Here is a 19,117-nt window from a genome sequence, read left to right as displayed (position 1 = left end):
TTTAAATATGAATAAGCAACAACTTCTCGTTAACTCTTCTCATCCCTTCTAACCTCTGGTTTGTAAACCATTATCTTGAGAAAATTCAGCTCCCAAAAAATTCAAAAATTTCATTCAAAAAACTACCCAGGATCTAGGAAGAATATGATTGATACCTCCTTCTTTCCTCTAATCAATTCAGAGATAGGTTCTAATAGTTGCTAATTCAAAGTAAGGGAAATACACCATTAGTTACTTTTTTTTTTTTCCAGATCCCATAACTTGACAAAATGGCAATATTGCCATGACCACACAACATTTAACTGTCCTAAATTGTTCAGGACAGTAGGATTTCATTTTTGACATCTTTGATTTTCTCAAAGTTCATATGGATGAGAAGACCATGAAGTGCCTTGAATATGAAAATCAACATCATCATGGATTTGGAAGGGCTCTTAGAGAAAATCTAGATTAATCCAAATCTGAATAAGAATGTTTATCACCACTACCAGCAGCAACAACTGCAACAGCAAAGATGTATCACAGGCAACAAGTAGAGATCCAACCTTTGCTTGAAGATTTTCCAGGAGCTTCCTACCCAGGCAGCCCAATCCATTTATGGAGATTGACAGTTTTTCATTCATTTAAATCATTTGTTTAACTCGTTCCAACTTCTATCTACTGAACCTCATTTTGTTCTTGGAAACTAAAAAGAAAGATCTCAATCCAACTTCCAATAGAGCCTCTTAAAGGCTTGTAAAGAAAGTTATTTCTCTTGTACTTCAGCCTCCAGGCAAAACATTAAGCTCTTCAAATAATTCTCCTATGACATGAATTCCAGGTCTTTCACCATGCTGGCTCCCTTAATCTGGACACTGACCAATCTGTTAATATTTTTTCTAAAATATGGTGCCCCAGCAGTGAGCACAGTGCCCAAAGTGTGGTCTGCCTAGGGTAAAGTACCCTGAATGCCATACCACTCATATGAAGACTAAGATTGAATTCACTTTCTTGGCTGCCAAATGTCTCTACATCAAAAATTGTGTCTGACTATTTACTGATAAAGGGGATGATTAGAAAAGAGTCTAGATAGCATAGTTTAAAAGAGATAAAAATACTAAGAGAGACATTTTCTCAGCAACCTGCACTGTGGTTGCTCATCAAAAATTGTCCACATATTCATACCTTACAATATTGTTGTATGGCAGCAAGATATTAAAAGTGACAACAACAATAAGAAGTTAAAGGACTCCAGGTTAACTCCAACCCCAACCCAAAGTAAGAACTAACCACTCCAATAGAATAATCTCTTGAAAAGTAGAGAATTGTTTCCAGAGATCTTACTCCTCAAAAGGGATCAAGTAAAATTACTGATAAGATCCCAATCCTGCTTCTGCTGTCAGATGCTGACATTATACCATCTGTCTTTAAGCAATGTTCTAGTATCATGACCACCATTTTTTCCATTATTATTAGCCACATAACTTTTTTGCATGGAATTGAAAACTTTTTTTAATCACTTACCCTACCCCCAATAGACTGGCTGTATGCTCTCGATGTCTTCCGTGGTACCCGTGACATTACCAGCATGGTGCATGATGCTGCAACATTACTCCATGGAGCCAAATGGCTGCATCAGGAATTGGACTCTATAGAATTTAAAAGAAAAAGAAAAAAAATGAATGTTTTCTGCTTTAGAGTTCTGGTTCCAAAATCAATAACAAAAGAGGGTTTTGTTACAAAAAGAGAGTTAAAATGGAGATAAACATAGCACTGTCATGACTGAAATCAGGGTAAACTGAGGCAAAAAGTACCAAACACCTGACTGCTCAGTCAACCAAGAGACTACCAGGAAGGGCTTGCTAGCCTTTACATAGTTTTGACAAGAAAACAAAGAACAGAAAGTATCAAAGATGGAAAACAATATGATTGGTCCCAAATTCTGAAGTATCATACATGGTGAAAAATAATATGATTGGATGGAAGTCTGGAAGGCAGGACTAATAACAAATCCTCCTTCCATTTTGTTCTTATGGAAAGCTTATTGGTGGCATCCACCTGTATGGCTAGTTAGTGTCAGCAATAACAGACTTACTGGCATCCACCTGCATCTTATAAGGCTGATATGTGAGATAACAGATCTTCATTAATTGTGTGGGGATAGCAAAGCTATATAGAGATAATGTAACTGAGTCTATAGGACAACTGGATTTTAAATGAGTTCAGAGAGGAAAAACTGAACTTCTGGAGTCATGAACTTCTGAACTTAACTCAGGGGAAAAAATAAACAAAAACATGGCTGAGGTTGTTACATAATAGAATCAAATAGAAAATCAATATTTGATTTTCTACATGCAGATATATCTTCCCTTGAGCTCACCTATTCAGTTCCTAAGAATCAATCAGGCACCGATTGTTCCAGGCACTATAAGGATTTTTGAAAATAGAACTTATATTTATAGTAAACATGTATATCAGATTTTGGAGGAGAAAACCTCAGTCTTGGTAGTAGAGTGTTAAATTCCTTGAGGGTATAAACCACATATAAAGTACCTTCCCACGAACAAAAATGCTTCATTGCAGATGCAATCTGACAAAGGGTCAACCAACTAGTCATCGACTATGTCCCCAACAGTTCTGGGTACTGGGAATGAAAAAGGCAAAAACTGGTACCTTTCTGTTTTCAAGGGGTTTATATTCTATTAAGGAAAAAACATATATGTATAAAATTAATATAAAATATATAAACAGAAAGCACTGAAAGCTCCATGTGGGAAGAAGCACTAGTAGCTGGGAGAGAATCCTAAAAAAATCTTCCCATAATAGATGGCTCTCTAGTTGAGCTTTGAAGGATACTAAAAGTTCTAAGTAGTAGCTGATAATAATTGGTGGCAATTAGCACTTTATTGTTTGCAAAAAGCTTTATATGCGTTATTTCATCTGATCACCAACAGTCCTATGAAGCAGTTACTGAGATTTTTACAAATGAGGAAATTCAAACACAGGGAAATTAAGTGACTAGCCCAAGGTCACACAACTAGCCAATATGTGAGGCAGGATTTAAACTCGATGTTCCTCTTTCCAAGTGCTATATTGTATACCAGGGCTTCTGAAACTTTTTGTCATACACAACCCCTTTTGGGTTGAGAAATTTTCATGTGACCCCAGATATACATAAAATATATAAATGAAACACTGATAATAAATCATAATTTCATGGCCCCCACATTCAGTTATAAGATTCCATATAGGGTTGCAAACCATAGTTAAGAAATTGGGCTCTATACCATGCCAATCAATTACACTTAAAAATGGAGGTAAAATATATTGAATTTAACATATATTTTAACATGTATAACATATATTGGATTACTTGCCATCTAGGGGGTGGGGTGGGAAGAAGGAGGGGAAAATTTGGAACACAAGGTTTTGCAAGGGTTGAAATTTTATCCATATTGAAAAATTATCCATGTGTATGTTTTGAAATGTTTTGAAAATAAAAAAGTTTTAATTTTAAAAAAATTAAATAAAACTATATACCTTTTGGTCCAGCTGGGTCTGCATCTCAGATAATTAAAAAAAAATGGAAAAGGACCCAAATTACAAAATAAAATGAAGGTAAAGAGGGAGTGCATTCTAATCACGAAGATTTGCTCATGAAAAGTAACTAAGACAAGCAGTGGAATGCTATATATATATAGAACAGCATGAAGGAGATTCTTGTATCATAAGTCTGAAGAAGTGTGTTGGACCCAGATTATAAAAGGCTTTGAATGCTATACAGAAGAGATTGTACTTGAACCTTTGAAATAAATGTGGTCTTTGAAATAAAAGACCACTACTGGAGCATTGTGAGTCAGGGAATAACATAATAAGAAATATGCTTTAGGAATATGACTTTGACATCTGTTTGGAACATTAGCAAGGTAGAACAGTATGAGAGAGAAGTGATAATGGCCCATGAGGGGAGAAAAGGGAACAGAAGCCAAGTGGCAATTGAGGTAGATCCAATAGAACTTGGCAACTGACTATCGGGTATGAAAGAGAATGAAGGTTTGAGGATGACCATAACATTGTACCCTGGATAACTGAAAGGACAGATGGTGGGTACCCTTAACAGAATTAGGGAAATTGTTTAAAGGGATGGTTTGAGAAGACATAGAATGTGTTAACATTAAGTTTAGGATGGCTATAGATATCCAATGGGAAATAGCCAATAAGCTATTGATGATGGTGTACAGGAGTTCAGATGAAAGACTAGAACTAGATATGTATATCTGAAAGTCATTTGCATAGAGGTAATTGAGGTCCTAGGAGTTTTAGTAAGTATTTTTTATAAAGTTCACTGTTATCACAGTTTATACTCATGTAACATGCTTTTTTTCAAAGGCCACAGTTTTTTTAAAGACTGAAAAATAACATCAATTATAGACTGTATTCAAGTTTTAGATAAACCATGTGAAATTTTAAAAGTTAAGGCGATCAATATTTGGATCAATACACTAATTTATTCATTGCTTTGTTTAAAATAATTAATAAGCTTGATATTAAAATTATGCTATTCTCTAGAAGAGTGAATAGAATCATACATTAAAAGCTGAAAAACCTTAGAGGTCAAGCTAGTCAAACCAGCTTGTATTACAGACAAGGAAACTGATTGATACAGAGTGATTCAACAAACAGAATTCAATAAAAATTTAAGTATCTACTGCAGACATAGTGCAGCTAGGTAGCACAGTGGATAGAATAGTCGCCCTGGAGTCAGGATAATCTGAGTTCAAATGCATTTCTCCAACACTTATTAACTGTGTGATCCTGGATAAGTCACTTAACATGATTTGCCTCAGTTTCTACATCTGTAAAATGAGCTGGAAAAGGAAATGGCAAACCATACCTCCTATTTTTCCCAGGAAAACCCCAAAAGAGGTCATGGAAAGTCAGACACAACCAAAATGACAACCACCACCACTAACAAATCACTAAGCATTGCCTTAAAGATACAAAGGCAAAAATGAAATAGATCCTGCCTTCAAAGAGCTTACATTGCATTGGGTAGGATATAGCACATATGCAGATAAATACAAATCAAGTAAATGCAAAACTATATTGATGTGGAGACAGAAGCATCAACTAATAGGGCATTCTGGAGAGTTCTCATGGGGTCAATGGCATTTATTCCTTTCCAGAGAACTAAAATCTAACATTTCCTTATAGGGAATTTTCTGTTACAAAAGAAAAAATCCTATCCAATTAAAAGGAGAGACGGAGCACTTTCACTAAGGAAGAAAAGCAGCTTGTGCCCACTAAGGGCTAGAACTTACAAATCTTGATAAAGAGCTGTGATGACACAGAGCATAGGAGCGGTGTATTACACCTAATGTGTCTTTTTTAGCTGAGCTTTGCTCCTTTTTAGGTAGCCTGCCGTAGCAGGTTAAGGCTAAGGTTAGGGTTAATGTTCTCTGCTCCAAGGGCTCCATGTTGGAGATAGGTTTGGTGCAGACACTCAACTAGCTTTAGCCCTCGTGGAGTTCAGAACTTCCAAGCCCAAGTGATTCACTGGGGCTTATCTTGTTCAGTAGCTGGGCTTACAAGGATGCACAGTAGAATAAGAAAATTTTGTTCTAATGGTCACAAAGGCAGCTAAAGCAGCCCAGAGAAGAACCTAAATCTTGATCAGATATAGAAAACATCAAAAACACCAAGATGATCTACAGGACCAGGCCCTGTCATCTTAACTTTTCTCTTGTCACTGGACTTAGATAAATGAGAGAATGAAACCGATGACTCTACTGTCTCATTTTAGTCCAATTCATGCTGGGTTCATTCTTGATCTGTGATGTCATGGGTCTTCTTCCAAGCAAAGGACAAGCAACAACAGCCATGTCCAGCCCATGCACATCAAGTTTAGTGAAATCCACAACTTCCATCACTTGACAATTTTCTAGTTGAATTCCTGAAGGTCTTGAGGAGATGAGAGAAGAGAGATGATAAATATGAAAAGAGAAAAGAAAGGAAGAAAATAAAAAGAGGAAAAGGTAGAGGAGAAAGATGGAGAGACAGACCAAAAGGGAGGAGAGAGCTGATCCCTAGTTCTCTTTTACTCTCTTATACAAACCTGAATCAGATCTCTATCTGCTTCTGTTTCTTCCCTTCCTACTCTACTGCTACCAAATATCAAATTAATAACTAATTACTGAGAGTATTATAATTTTTAAAAAACCAGATTGTATAGTAAAGCAAAAACAACTAGTTTCCAGACTTGGTTCTTCTACTTATTTGCTATGCATTCTTAAACAATTCAACTCATTTCCTCTAAATCTATTTCCTTTCCTCTATACAAGAAATAGCAAAAAACTCTATGTCCTAGACAGATTGAATAAGGAAACAAAAAACATGTATTTTGAATCAGAAGACCTGAATTTAAATCTTGCTCTGGTATCTGCTACATATGAGACTACAACCCAGGCATTTAGTTATTTTTAGGTCTCCTCCTCAGCCATAAAGTAAAGAAATTAAAGTAGATGATGTTAAGTTTTCTAACAAGACCTTAAATCTATAATACTATGATGAGTTTCTGCTTGAAAATGTTCACTGAAAGGGGAGTCCACTAATTCATGAAGTAGTCCATTACAATTTTGGACCATTTTAATAGCTAGAAAATTCGTCCTTACTTCTATGCTGAAATTTGTCCCTTATTTATCTTTACCCGTTGGTTCTAGTTCTTCTCTTTGAAACAGCTACTCCAAGCAGATGGCCTGATTTGGACAAAGGATCCCAAGAGGAAATATACAGGATGTGTTAGTCATAGAAGGGCCAGTCTGGAAAAAAGCTGAGAGCAGGTGAAAGGAAACAATAATAATGGCTCACAAAAAAATCATAGTATTTCCTCACCATCATGGCAAGAAAGTATTGAAAGTCAAGATGGTATCTTGAAAGCAGACAGCCTTGAATCCAGGATAAATAATTCAATAGCATTAGACAATCAGCCAAAGCTTTTAGGTCAAGGAATGACATTATTGGAATTATGCCTTAACTTAGACTGAATAATCCAAAGAAAGAGTACACCTGCTTTCTAGATCTCCTTGCAGATAACTGATAAAAATATTGAGAAGAATAGGACCAAGGACATAGCCCTATAATATGCTACTAGAAAATTCCTTCCTGATGGGCCCCTTCCATTAACCAATACATTTTGGGTACAGTTACTACTCTGTGAATTCACCTATCATTTCACTTCCACTTTTCCAACTAAATTTATTAATAACATTATCTATTGCATTGCTGAAATTTTGATAATGTTCTTTTAATGACAATCCCATGGTAAGTCTATATAGGGACCCAATCAAAATTCAAATTAGAAAAAAGGTCAGTTCAGCACAAATTATTCTTATCAATCATATGCTGACTTCTTATTATAACTGCTTTTTCTGTTTAATTATATGTTCTTAGAAATTTACCACAACGTCAAGATTACCTAGGCATCAAAGAAGTACAATGAATAGAATGTCAAGCCTGGAGTCAAGAGCTCCCGAGTTCAAATCTGATCTCAGACACTTAATATCTCAGTGAGTCTGAGCAAATCACTTGATCCTGTTTGCCTCAGTTTCCTTATTTGTCAAATGAGTTGAAGGAAATAGCATACCACATCAATATCTTTTCTAAAAATATAACAAATAGGATCATAAATAATCAGACATAACTAAAACAACTGAACAACAAAACCACCTATTTTTTGTTTCCAGAACTAATTCTCTTTCTTATAAAAATTGGTCAACTTTGGACCCTCATCTAGCAGTTAGTCTATCCTTTAAAATTTCTCCCAGAAGGGGACAATTAGATGGTACAGTAGAAAGAGCATGACAGTAGAAAGAATCAGGATGACCCGAGTTCAAATCCAGCCTCAGACACTTAATACTTACTAGCTGTGTGACTCTGGGCAAGTCATGTAATCCTAATTGCTTCACCAAAAAAAAATTCTTAAATGATCAAAAGAGATTCTGAGATCATACCTCCAGCTTATTTCTAGATCCTGGAATATAATAATTAATTTTGGACTAAAGATCTGAACTTCCTTCAAGTTGCTCTCAAAGTAGCATGCAATCATTCTAGTCTATCCTTTCCATTTTTGAGGTAAATTCTAAAACACAACTCAAAATGTAGGGATGATGAGTTCAGGGGAAGCTAGATTGTATAAATGGATAGAGCACAAGCTCTGGAGTCAGGAAGAATAATGAGCTCTTGGCCAGAGATGGAGTACTTCTAAAAAGGTTTAGTTTATTAAGGGGAAAAAAAGTATATTACCCAGAAGTTTGGGAAAATATAATGAAAAAGCTTTTAACTAAAAAACAAGAGGGAAGAGAAAACTGATAGCCCTTTAATTCATTATATATAATTATTCTACTATCCCTATATCCATCTAGGAGCTGAGAGCATATCCAGCATATAGAGTTGCAAGAGCAACATTGAAAAATAGCAAAGAAATGTCCGAATTGACAAGAAACAAAATTAAAAAAAAAAAACAATAAAGATCCTAGTATTAGATGTTGATACACAAATATACACATCATAAATAAGATATGAGAGAACACTGGTTTTGGCTTTTTCAGAATAGTTTTTTTTTAATTTTCAAAATATATGCAAAAATAGTTTTTCAACACGAACTCTTGTGTTCCAACTTTTACTCCTTCTCTTCCACTTTCTCTAAACAGCAAGTAATCTGTGTTAAACATGTGCAATTCTACTATATAAATATATATATATATATTTCTACATTTATCATGCTGCGCAAGAAAAATCAGATCAAAAGAAAAAAAAATAAGAAAGAAGAAAAAAAAGCAAGCAAACAAGTTTTGGTTTTATAGAGTTTTATTATCAAAACAATATAAAGTCCACAAGAATGGAGCTAAATTTCAAGCTTGAACCAATAACAATTTATATTTTTGCCAGCAACAACTTTCCTGCCACATGTTAAAGATGGATAGTAGTACCAGTCAACTATGTATTCCATATACATATTAACCAAGGAAAATATAGATATTCTGGTACACAGACCACGTACACAGAAACTATGATACTAATCAGAGAAAAAGGAAAGATTATTTTTGATATCTAGTTAGTTTAGCCACAAATGCCAAATATAACAGAGTTGGTTTGTAACATTCATCAAAATGTCCCTGATTTACATCAATTTTGTTTCATTGAACTGACTATCTTTGTCTCAATTATTCTTAGAGGCCTGGAAGCAGAGCAAAAACATGACAGAATGATCAGTTGTTCAACAGTTGGGAATGGCTAATATAAATAATGAAGTAATGAAATACTAGTCTACTGTAAGAAATGCTGAAAGGAATGATTTCAGAGAAACCTGAAATTTATATGAACTGATGCAGAAGGAAATAGGCAGAAACAGGAAAAGAAGTTATAAGATTAAAAAAATAATACTTTAGTGCTGGAGGGAAGAAGACCTGAGTTCAAATTTAGCCTTAAACACTTATTAGCTATGTGATCTCGTCAAGTCACTTAACTTCTGCTTGCCTCAGTTATGTCAACTATAAAAATACGATGATAGCATCTATCTGACTGATTTGTTTTAAAGATCAATTGAGACAATATTTATGAAGCACTTAACACAGTGCCTGGCACATAATAGGTGCTTTCCCTTAAGACAAACAACTTTGAAAGACTTAAGAAAACTAATCAACAACATGACTAAGATTCCAGAGGATTCATGAACAATGACACAGAAGTGATGAACTTGAAATACAAAATGAGTCCTATTTTGAGATAAGATCAATTCAGAAATTGCTTTTGCTTCAACTATGCATATTTTTCAAAAGGATTTTCTTTTTCTTTTTCTTTTCCCAATGAAGGGGAAGGAGAAAAAGGGAAAGGGGGAAAGTACTTCTCAATTAAAAAAAAAAAAAAGGAATGGTCAGAGACTCACAAAGATAATGCATTGAAATCATCTATTGTCTACTGGATAGTTATTTGAATTCCATGTGTAAACAATAAGAGGGAAAAATCAACAGAAAGTAAAGCAAATTCTGAATATGAGTCTGCTTACTTGTTACCAAAAAAAATTAAATCAAATCTGAGCAAGGTGATGATTCAAATAAGGAGAAATTTTTATATTGATAACATTAGAGGGGAAAAAAAAAAGAATGGAACTAAGTTTATTCCATTCTTTCTGTTTAGGTAAGGATGAAAGATTGGTCCATTAACTTTTCCTGTATAATATTCCAGATAAAATTCTATCTGGAATTTTCTTAACTATTTAACTAAGTTAAGAATACAATTGATTTCAATTCTTAATAAATACAATTATGGTGTGGATATCTAAACCAGGAAAGGCAAAAATAGAGAAAGAAAAGTATAGACCAATTTTCTTAATGAATATTGATATAAAATTTTATATTGATTTTGTAAATAAAGTACTGGCAAGTAGATTACAGCAATATATCACAAAGATCATATTCTATTGACTATTTCAATATTAAGAAAACTATCAGCATAATTGACCATATCAATAACAAAAACAACAATCATATGATTATATCAATCAAGGCAGAAAAGGCCTCTGATAAAATATAACACATATTAAAAAACATTAGAAAATATAAGATGAATCAGTGGAGCCCTTCTTAAAATAAGTATTATCTATCTAAAACCAAGTGCAATCTTTATCTGTAACGGCGAGAAACTTGAAGCCTTCCCAGTAAGATCAGGAGTGAAGCAGGGATGTCTTTAATCACCATTATTATTCAATAGTATATTAGAATTGCTAGCTCTAGCAAAAAACAAGAAAAGAAATAAAATATAATCAATGAAGAATCCAACTATCAGTCCTTGCATATGATATGATGGTATACTTAGAGGACCCTAGAAATTCAAATTAAAAACTAATTGAAACAATTAACAATTTCAAGCAAAGTTGCAGGATATAAAATGAACCCACATAAAATTATCAGTATTTCTACATACTATCAACAAAAGACAGCAGAAAAGGCAAAAAGTTAAATTTCATTTAAAGTAGTTATAGCTTATAGATGAAGAAATAAAAGCTATATATACACATATTAAGAAGTGTTCTAAATTACTATCCATCAGAGAAATTCAAATTGAAACATCTCTGAGGTATCACTTCGCACATATCAGAGTAACTAAAATGACAAAAAAAGGAATGATAAATGTGGAAGAGAATGTGGAAAAATTGGGACACTAATTCACTATTGGTAGAGTTATGAACTATTCCATTTTGAAGAACCAAACATTCTAGAGAGCAATTTGGAACTATGCCCAAAGGGCAGCCAAATTGTGCATCCCACCACCAAGTCTGTATCCCAAAGATATCATAAAAAAGGGAAAAGTATCTACAAATGCAAACAAATATTTATAGCAGCCTTTTAGCAGCAAAATATTGAAAACTGAGGAGACAACCACCAATTAGGGAATGGCTAAACAAGCTGTGGTATATGAATGTAATAGAATACTCTTGTGCAATAAAATTATAAAGAGGAAGATTTCAGAAAAACCTGGAAAGAATTATATGAACTGATGCAAAGTGAGCAGAACCAGAAAAATAGAGTACACAGTATCAACAATAGTGTATGATCATCAATTCTAAAAGACTCAATTCTCAGCAAGCAATGACCCAAGATAAGTAAAAAGGACTCACAAAAGGAAAATGCTATCCACATCCAGATAAAGAACAGAAGGACTCTGAATGCAGATTGAAGCACTTTTTAAAATTACTTAAAATTTTTTTTCTTCTGGTCTATTTCTTTCCTTTTTTTTAAAATGCTCACAGTTAACACATAAATATATGTAGTATAACTGCCAGTTTCTTAGGTTAATTTCTTGTGTTTATGTTAACCTTGTATAATAAGAATATTTGTGTTCACCACAAAATTTCCTGGAGCTACAAATTTTTTACTAAAGGAGAATGTAGAAAGGCCAAAGAAAAAGATGAAGCAGTTATATGTTGCTGGGAAAGGTGGGACAGAACTCAAATGCCTTACAGAATTTTCTAGCCTAGACAATCACTGATATTTTTGCATAAAAAATACAGGCTGATGTAGTGAAATCAAAAAGTTTCTTACTATGGTACTATGGTTCAATTTAAGGAAGTCGAGACCTGGATAGAATTACTCATTCTGGAAATTTAATAACTCCTTAGAAATAAAGGGGCTTCTGAGCACAATAAAGGGCAGTTTAGCACAAAGAGTTCAAAGTTTAGCAATGAAAAAAAATCAGTTAAAAAAAAATAGAAAATTTCTAAGAAGAGGAAAAAGAACAGCTAATTTCTGCCTAAGTCCCTGTAACCTCCAGTGCCATGTGACTGATGAAGGAAGAGTTTTCTTAGTGGCTGATGAAATTGATTGGGAAAACTATATAGAACATTCTATCTTTTGATTGAAAACAGACAGATAAAGAAAGCTCCATAGCTATTAGACGACAAAACTGATCAAATACAACTGTAACATTCTCTTCAGTGGAAAGGTTTATTAATCACAGGCCCTTGAAAGTTTAAATGAGATTTGATGGGATGGCCCTGAAGCTTCAAACATAATTCAGAAAAGAGGTATTTTCTTAAAAAGAAAAGTAATGGCTAAATCAGGAGGAAATTATTGTTTCATATCAAATATATATGTATGTATTATGTGTATACATATACATATATATATTTAGATAAAAAAAATTAGGAATTTTAGTGGGAAAGATCACAATGGAAAACATCTATGTGAAGATCCATAGAAATAGAATAGAAGCAACATGGTTGTGAGAGAATATTACAGACTGTCTAAAGGGAAAGAGGAAAAGGAGAAGGAAATGAGAGATTAAGGCTACGTGCCATAAGCCTAGCACAGAAACATGAAGTTTTGTGGAATTTCAATCATCAGATAATTGCCAGAGTTTTCTCAGCCAAAAGCAGAACAAGTTATAAACTACTAATTGCTTTCATGATGATTTTACCCTTCAAATGACCGAGGAGAAGGGAAAAAAAAGAAAAACCACAATTCTATTCTGCACCTCATTTTTAATGACCAAGAGTAATGGAAATTACAATAATTATTGTTTTTGAGCCATACCAGTTATGTCTAACTCTTCATGACTTTATTTCCAGTGTTTGTGACAAATATACAAGAGTAGATTGCTATTTCTTCCTCTAGCTCTTTCAACAGCTGGGGAAATTGAGATAAACCGGGTTAAGTGCCCAGGGTCACAAAACTAGTAGATATCAGAGACCAGGTTTGAACTTCTAAAGATGAGTCTTGCTGACTTCAGGCCCAGAACTATCCACTTTGCCACCTAGATGCCCAGCAAGAACCTGAGGGATAAGTAACTTCTACATTTTAAAACATTATGTTAAGGAAGAAGAGGAAGCCAGGCATAGTCTAAAATACAAATTAGATTTAGGAAGAAAAGATTCCAAAGGGCTTCAGAAAAAGATAGCAAAAATGCCACAGAGGAGACCAGACCAATGAGGATGAGAAGTTCCAAAAAAAGGAAATTCTAAAGACAAAAAGAAATAATCCTGAGGAGGAATGCAGTTTCTCCAAACAAACAAATGTAGATGCCAAACTTCTGAAGTCCTCATATTTGTTTAATAAGGTATAAAGAAAGTGAAAGCAAAGAAAAATTATGAAAAATGAAAAAAATCATCACATTAGATACAGTAAAATTCAAAGTGAATATTGAAATAGTTTTTCCATGACTGCACATATATAATCTACATTAAATTTTTTGTCTTTTCTGTTAGTGGGATGGAGAAAAAGAGGGAAAGTGGAACATAATTTGGAACTCAAAATTTTTAAAAAACAAATTAAAAAAAATTTTACATGTAATGGGGTGGGGGGGGGGTGGGGAGAAAGCCTGACAGGTCTGACAAGAAATGTTTAGGACAGATTTAGTCATGAGAGCTGTAATAGGGGAAAACTGAGGTTAAAATGAGGGGTAGGACAACTGTTTGAGGTAGAAGAGACAAGGATAAAAGAAATTAGAAAGCAAATGAAACATTCCATTCTTATTTGGATTATACTTTTTCTGTCAAGAAAATGCTCTTTGGACAAAAGAGAATATAACAAAAATAACTAATGGAGAATTGAAATTCAAGATATGTAGAAAAACAATAAACATCTGGCTACTCCTCTTTGATGATTTCAATTCATCAAGTGCAATCAAACCAGTTCCCTACTTACCAAATAAATGCTAAATGTGACTGCTAAGCAATTATCTGTATTTCAAAAATTATGGGAAAGAAAAACCAGAAGCAGAGTGAGAGAGAGAGAGAGATCTGAGAACCAGAAAATGACCATTATTATCTTAATTTCCTTTTTTGTATCTTTTTTCTCCCAAGAAAATCAAGCTGAGATATGATTGTTTGGGTTGTATACATACTTCCCCCCCAATTACATGTAAAAAAAATTTTTACATTTGTTTTTTTTTTAATTTTGAGTTCCAAATTCTGTTCCATTTTCCCCTCTTTTTCTCCATCCCACTAACAGAAAAGACAAGAAATTTAATGTAGATTATATATGTGCAGTCATGGAAAAACTATTTCAATATTAGTTATGTTGTGAAAGAAAATGCAGACTAAAAAACAAATGAGAAAAACTTAGGAAGTTTTTAAAAGTATGTTTCAATGTGCATTCAGGATTCATCAGCTTTTTTCTGGAGGTGGAGAGCATGTTTCATCATTAAGTCCCTCAGAATTTGCTTGGAACATTGCATTGTTAAGAACCCTTTATAGATCATCATGATACAATATTTTTATTACTGTGTACAATGTTCTCTGGGTTCTGAGCACTCAGTTCAGTTTTTATCAATTCATGTAAATCTTTCCAGGTTTTTCTGGGGTCATCCTGCTCATCACAGTTTATATAGCTCGAGTATTTCATCACAATCATAATCATATAACAACACATCACAATCATATATAATCAGCTATTCCACAGTTGATGGGCATCCCCTTGATTTCCAATTCTTTAGCACCATAAAAAGACCTTCTATAAATATTTTTGTACATATAAGTCCTCCTCCTCTTTTTAAAAAATTTTTTGAGATACATAAATAGTAATGGTATTGCTAGGTCAAAGGATTTACACAGTTTTATAGCCCTTTGGGCAAAGTTCCAAACTGCTTTCCAAAATGTCTATAACAGTTCACAATTCCACTAACAGTGCGTAAGTGTCCCAATTTTTCTACATCTCCTTAACATAGATTTGTTTTTTCTGTCATATTAGTCAATCTAAGCGCTTATGAAGTGTTATCTTAGAATTGTTCAATTGCCTTATTTCTAATCAATAGCAACTTTGGGAGCTCTCAGCCCACAGACTATAGAGTGATCAGACAATTGATCAAAAGGAGAATACAGAGGACTCTTTGTTGGTACTGAGTGCAGGACTCTATTGCATTGTCCATATGTATTGCAAGTTCCCACGATTGAGGAGGAACACTAGTACACTGATATGATGTTACAGGGGATCAGGATCCTGGTCACAGTTTCAGGACAGATAATAGTGCTTGTGGTTGCTCACAAACCAGAGCACAGGCCAAGAGAACAGGGACCATACCTCTCCTAGATCATACTATCTTAGAAGAACTAACAAATTTATAGACTTCCAGAGCTAACTCTGAAAACAGTAGCACAAAAATCCCTGAAGCTTGGGACAGTATCCCCTCCACCCTTTTTGACCCTGTCACTCTAGAATTTATTTTGAGATAATATTTTAAAGTTGTTTGCATGAGAATTTGAAGGAACTCAGGGAAGTTCCTGCCATCTTGGCTCCACCCTTAATTTTGAATAAAGAGAAAAATATAGTGTATATATAAAATACAGGCCATCTATTCCTGGCAAAATTGCAAAACACATTATAAAAGACTTGGAGAGCATACGGAAAAAGAAGTGGCGACTACAAAGGACATCTCATCAAAAACTAACCTTGTGTCTATTTTTTTGTGTCAAAATTGCTAGATTGTTAAATCAGAAACTGTAATTAATAAAAATGTAAGCAAAGCATTTGACAAAAGGCATTACATAGTTCTTGGGAATAAGAAAGATGTGAGTTAGAAGATAAATGAACTGAAAAAATGATTAATAGCTTAATGTCAATTCAGAGAGAGGTTCTAGAGAAGTATAATAGTCATCTAGCTATGCTTGACTTTATAGCATTAAATTTTTTAGTAATAACTTGTTTATCAAATCAGTAGGTAACACAAATGTAGAAGGGATAGGTATATAAAAAGAATGATAGAATAAGAATCTAGAGTTACTAAAAATCTAGAATACTGCACAATTATATAAGATTAAATTTAATAAGATAAATGTAAAGTCTACAATTAGACATTAAATCAAATGGATTGATAAAGATGAGAGAGATAGAGCTAGACAGCAACTCACCTTAAAATACTGTAGCCTCCAGAGAACTCCTAGCTCAATGTGATTCAGTAGGATGATAAGTCACCCCTAGAAGCTAATGGAGTATTTGACTTACGCAAGGCAGATGGTTCAGAATAAGGGAAGTAGTAGCCCTGTTGTATTTTGTTCTTTTCTGAAGCTACAGGGGGAGGGGATATGGTAAGCTCATTTACAGTGTCCCATTTTAGAAAGGCCATGGATGAGGTAAAGAATATTCAAAGAAAGGTGGCTTGAAAGATGAGTCAAGCCACATAAGGATTTTTTAACAAAACTAGGGACGTTTAACCTGGAGAAGAAAAGACTGGTGGTTCACAAGATAGCTACCTTCAACAATCTAAAGAACAAAATAGAAGAGAGGCTGCAAAGGTCAAAAATATGTTTATAATAATACTAAGATGTTTTAATTTCTAACATGGTAAGTTTTCATAAATATAAAAAAGCTCTTTAAGGAGATCTCAATTAATTTTAAGAGTGTAAAAAATTACCTGAGACCAAAAAGGTTTATAATTACTGAAAAGAAGAAGTATTATATTTATTCTGTTTAGTCCCAGATGACAGAACTAAGAATAATGGGTAGAAATTACAGATATACAAATATTCCAAAGTAGAATGGACTGCTTTCCAAGGCAATGGGCCCTCTAATCCCCAACAACACACACACACACACACACACACACACACACACACACACACACAATGGGTCCCCTAGCAACATCCAGAGAACCTCTCATTGGGATAACTGTCCAGAATGTTATTGTCCAGTTGTGGCTTTCATCAGTTAGCCTGAAGTCCCTTCTCACTCCAATATCTCAATTGGAATTGTAAGCCTTAAAATGTTATAGAAAAATAAGCTGTGGTTGTATGAGTTAAGAGAGAAGAGGGACTCTAGGCAAGCATGAAGGATAAGGGGGAAAGGTAGGAGATAGGTTTGTTACATACATTTGTCTTATTTGACAAGCTCTCTCACTTGCCCTGCTTTGCTCATTACTATGATTCAGCACGAGCCATTTCATTATTCCTGACTTTGGAAAAGTCACCCATTTTATCTACCTTCTAGCCTGATCCAGTGGCACTAATACATCTCTTTTGCTAAAAGTACAGTGACAACTCTGCTCTCCCCTGGTGAGACCGCCATGAAGTACTAGCAGTACAGCATATTTTGGGTCAGGGGATGGAGGTTTGTACCCTGCTCTCATACTTACTATCTGGGTGATCTTGAATAAATCACTTAACAGCTTTCAGTTTTCTTCTCTGCAAAATGAAGAGAGTGAAATGGATAATGTCTAAGCTTCAATTACTAAATGTATAATCTTCATTTCTTTTTTAAAAATGGCAACTTAAAATGATATTTCTGGAAAACCAGTGGTACTCTCTCCATTAAACTTTTGTAACTAAAATCATACCAGTCACACCTCATATACCCACACAGACCTTAAAAGTCATTGCATCCAATCCCTTCCTGTGAGTAGAGCAAGGGAACCAAGATTAAGTGACTTTCCCAGTGTCGCACTGGTGTTAAATGGAAGGGCTGGGATTTGAATCCAGCTCATCTGGCTTCAGATGCAACTATATTTCCATTGTACCATACAGCCACCATGTGTAAAGGTTGAAAATGCAAATGCTTTTTTGGATTCTCCTGATATTTCTCAAATATGATCTTTAAAAATACCATCCTTCATCCTAAAAATCAGCCGTTCATTACAAAACAATTTTCCGGCACTGCCAGGATGGATAATTGTTTGACTATTAAAGTGTAGACGGTGATTTATAACCCTCATAATGGCAACAATCTCCAAACGATCACTCTGAGCTGCCACAGAAGACGTACCTCGTCTGTTGCTGCATGAAATACTGTACAACAATTTGCAATGATGCACATATCTTATTACCTGCTGGTAATAACCTATCAGTGCGGATGACAGTTTAATTATACTGCACATCTCCTGCTGGCAAACAACTGAATTCCAAACCTTTCTGCTGTTTTCCAACCATCCCTCCCTGAGACACGAGAGCCCAAGTTACCATCCCTATCCTCAGATTCTGCACTTAGGGTAACATAATGAAAGATTTTTTTTAAAGGCAATAGCTGAATCTCTGTTAAATACAGTAGCACTTTTAATGGGAGATTCCTCAATGCTATGCCTTCAACTATTTTCCCTCAAAGTTAATGGCCCTTCTATACATATATACAACTATATTATTACATATTAATTATACATAATTGTTTATTGTATTATAATTATAAAAATATATGATACACATGCATGCATATATCCTTTATATATACTTTTTTTTCTTTATGCAATCTTTTTCTAGGAAAGGGAAGAGAATCAATGCTGAGAAAAATTAAGGTTACATTAAAATGTCAATAATGTGTATGTATGTACACACAACACATAATTTGTGCATTGTGTGTTATATAATATATTTAACATGCATATGTATCATGTGTATATAACAAATACATATATAATACAATGTATAAATGTGTGTTACAAATATATGCATATAACAAATACATACATATATATTTATATTATGTTATGTTTATATATGCCAAGGTACTGTGGATAGAGTGCCCAATTGGAAGTTAGGAGAACTCATCTTCCTGAGTTGAAATCCCTTTTTAGATAATCAATAGCTGTGTGACCCTGGGCAAATCACTTAACCTTGTTTGCCTTAGTTTCCTCATCTGCAAAGTGATCTGGAGAAGGAAATGGC

At 34.2% G+C, this 19,117-nt stretch overlaps 1 protein-coding gene across 2 annotated transcripts in view; it reads right to left on the bottom strand.

The window, feature by feature from the left end:
* Positions 1-19,117, bottom strand: part of IL15 (interleukin 15) — a 177,499-nt gene that overhangs the window by 62,457 nt on the left and 95,925 nt on the right. For both annotated transcript variants that reach the window (XM_031942128.1, XM_012552200.3), the window contains exon 2: positions 1,504-1,628. In XM_031942128.1, the coding sequence (XP_031797988.1) occupies positions 1,504-1,569 (66 nt within the window). In that variant the 5' untranslated portion in view covers positions 1,570-1,628. The remainder of the gene's footprint in view (positions 1-1,503; positions 1,629-19,117) is intronic.

The sequence above is a fragment of the Sarcophilus harrisii genome, chromosome 6 (assembly GCF_902635505.1).
Source record: "Sarcophilus harrisii chromosome 6, mSarHar1.11, whole genome shotgun sequence".
NCBI classification, from domain to species: Eukaryota; Metazoa; Chordata; class Mammalia; order Dasyuromorphia; family Dasyuridae; genus Sarcophilus; species Sarcophilus harrisii.
Note: the sequence above shows the minus strand (reverse complement) of the source record. Positions and strands in the feature narration are given on the sequence as shown.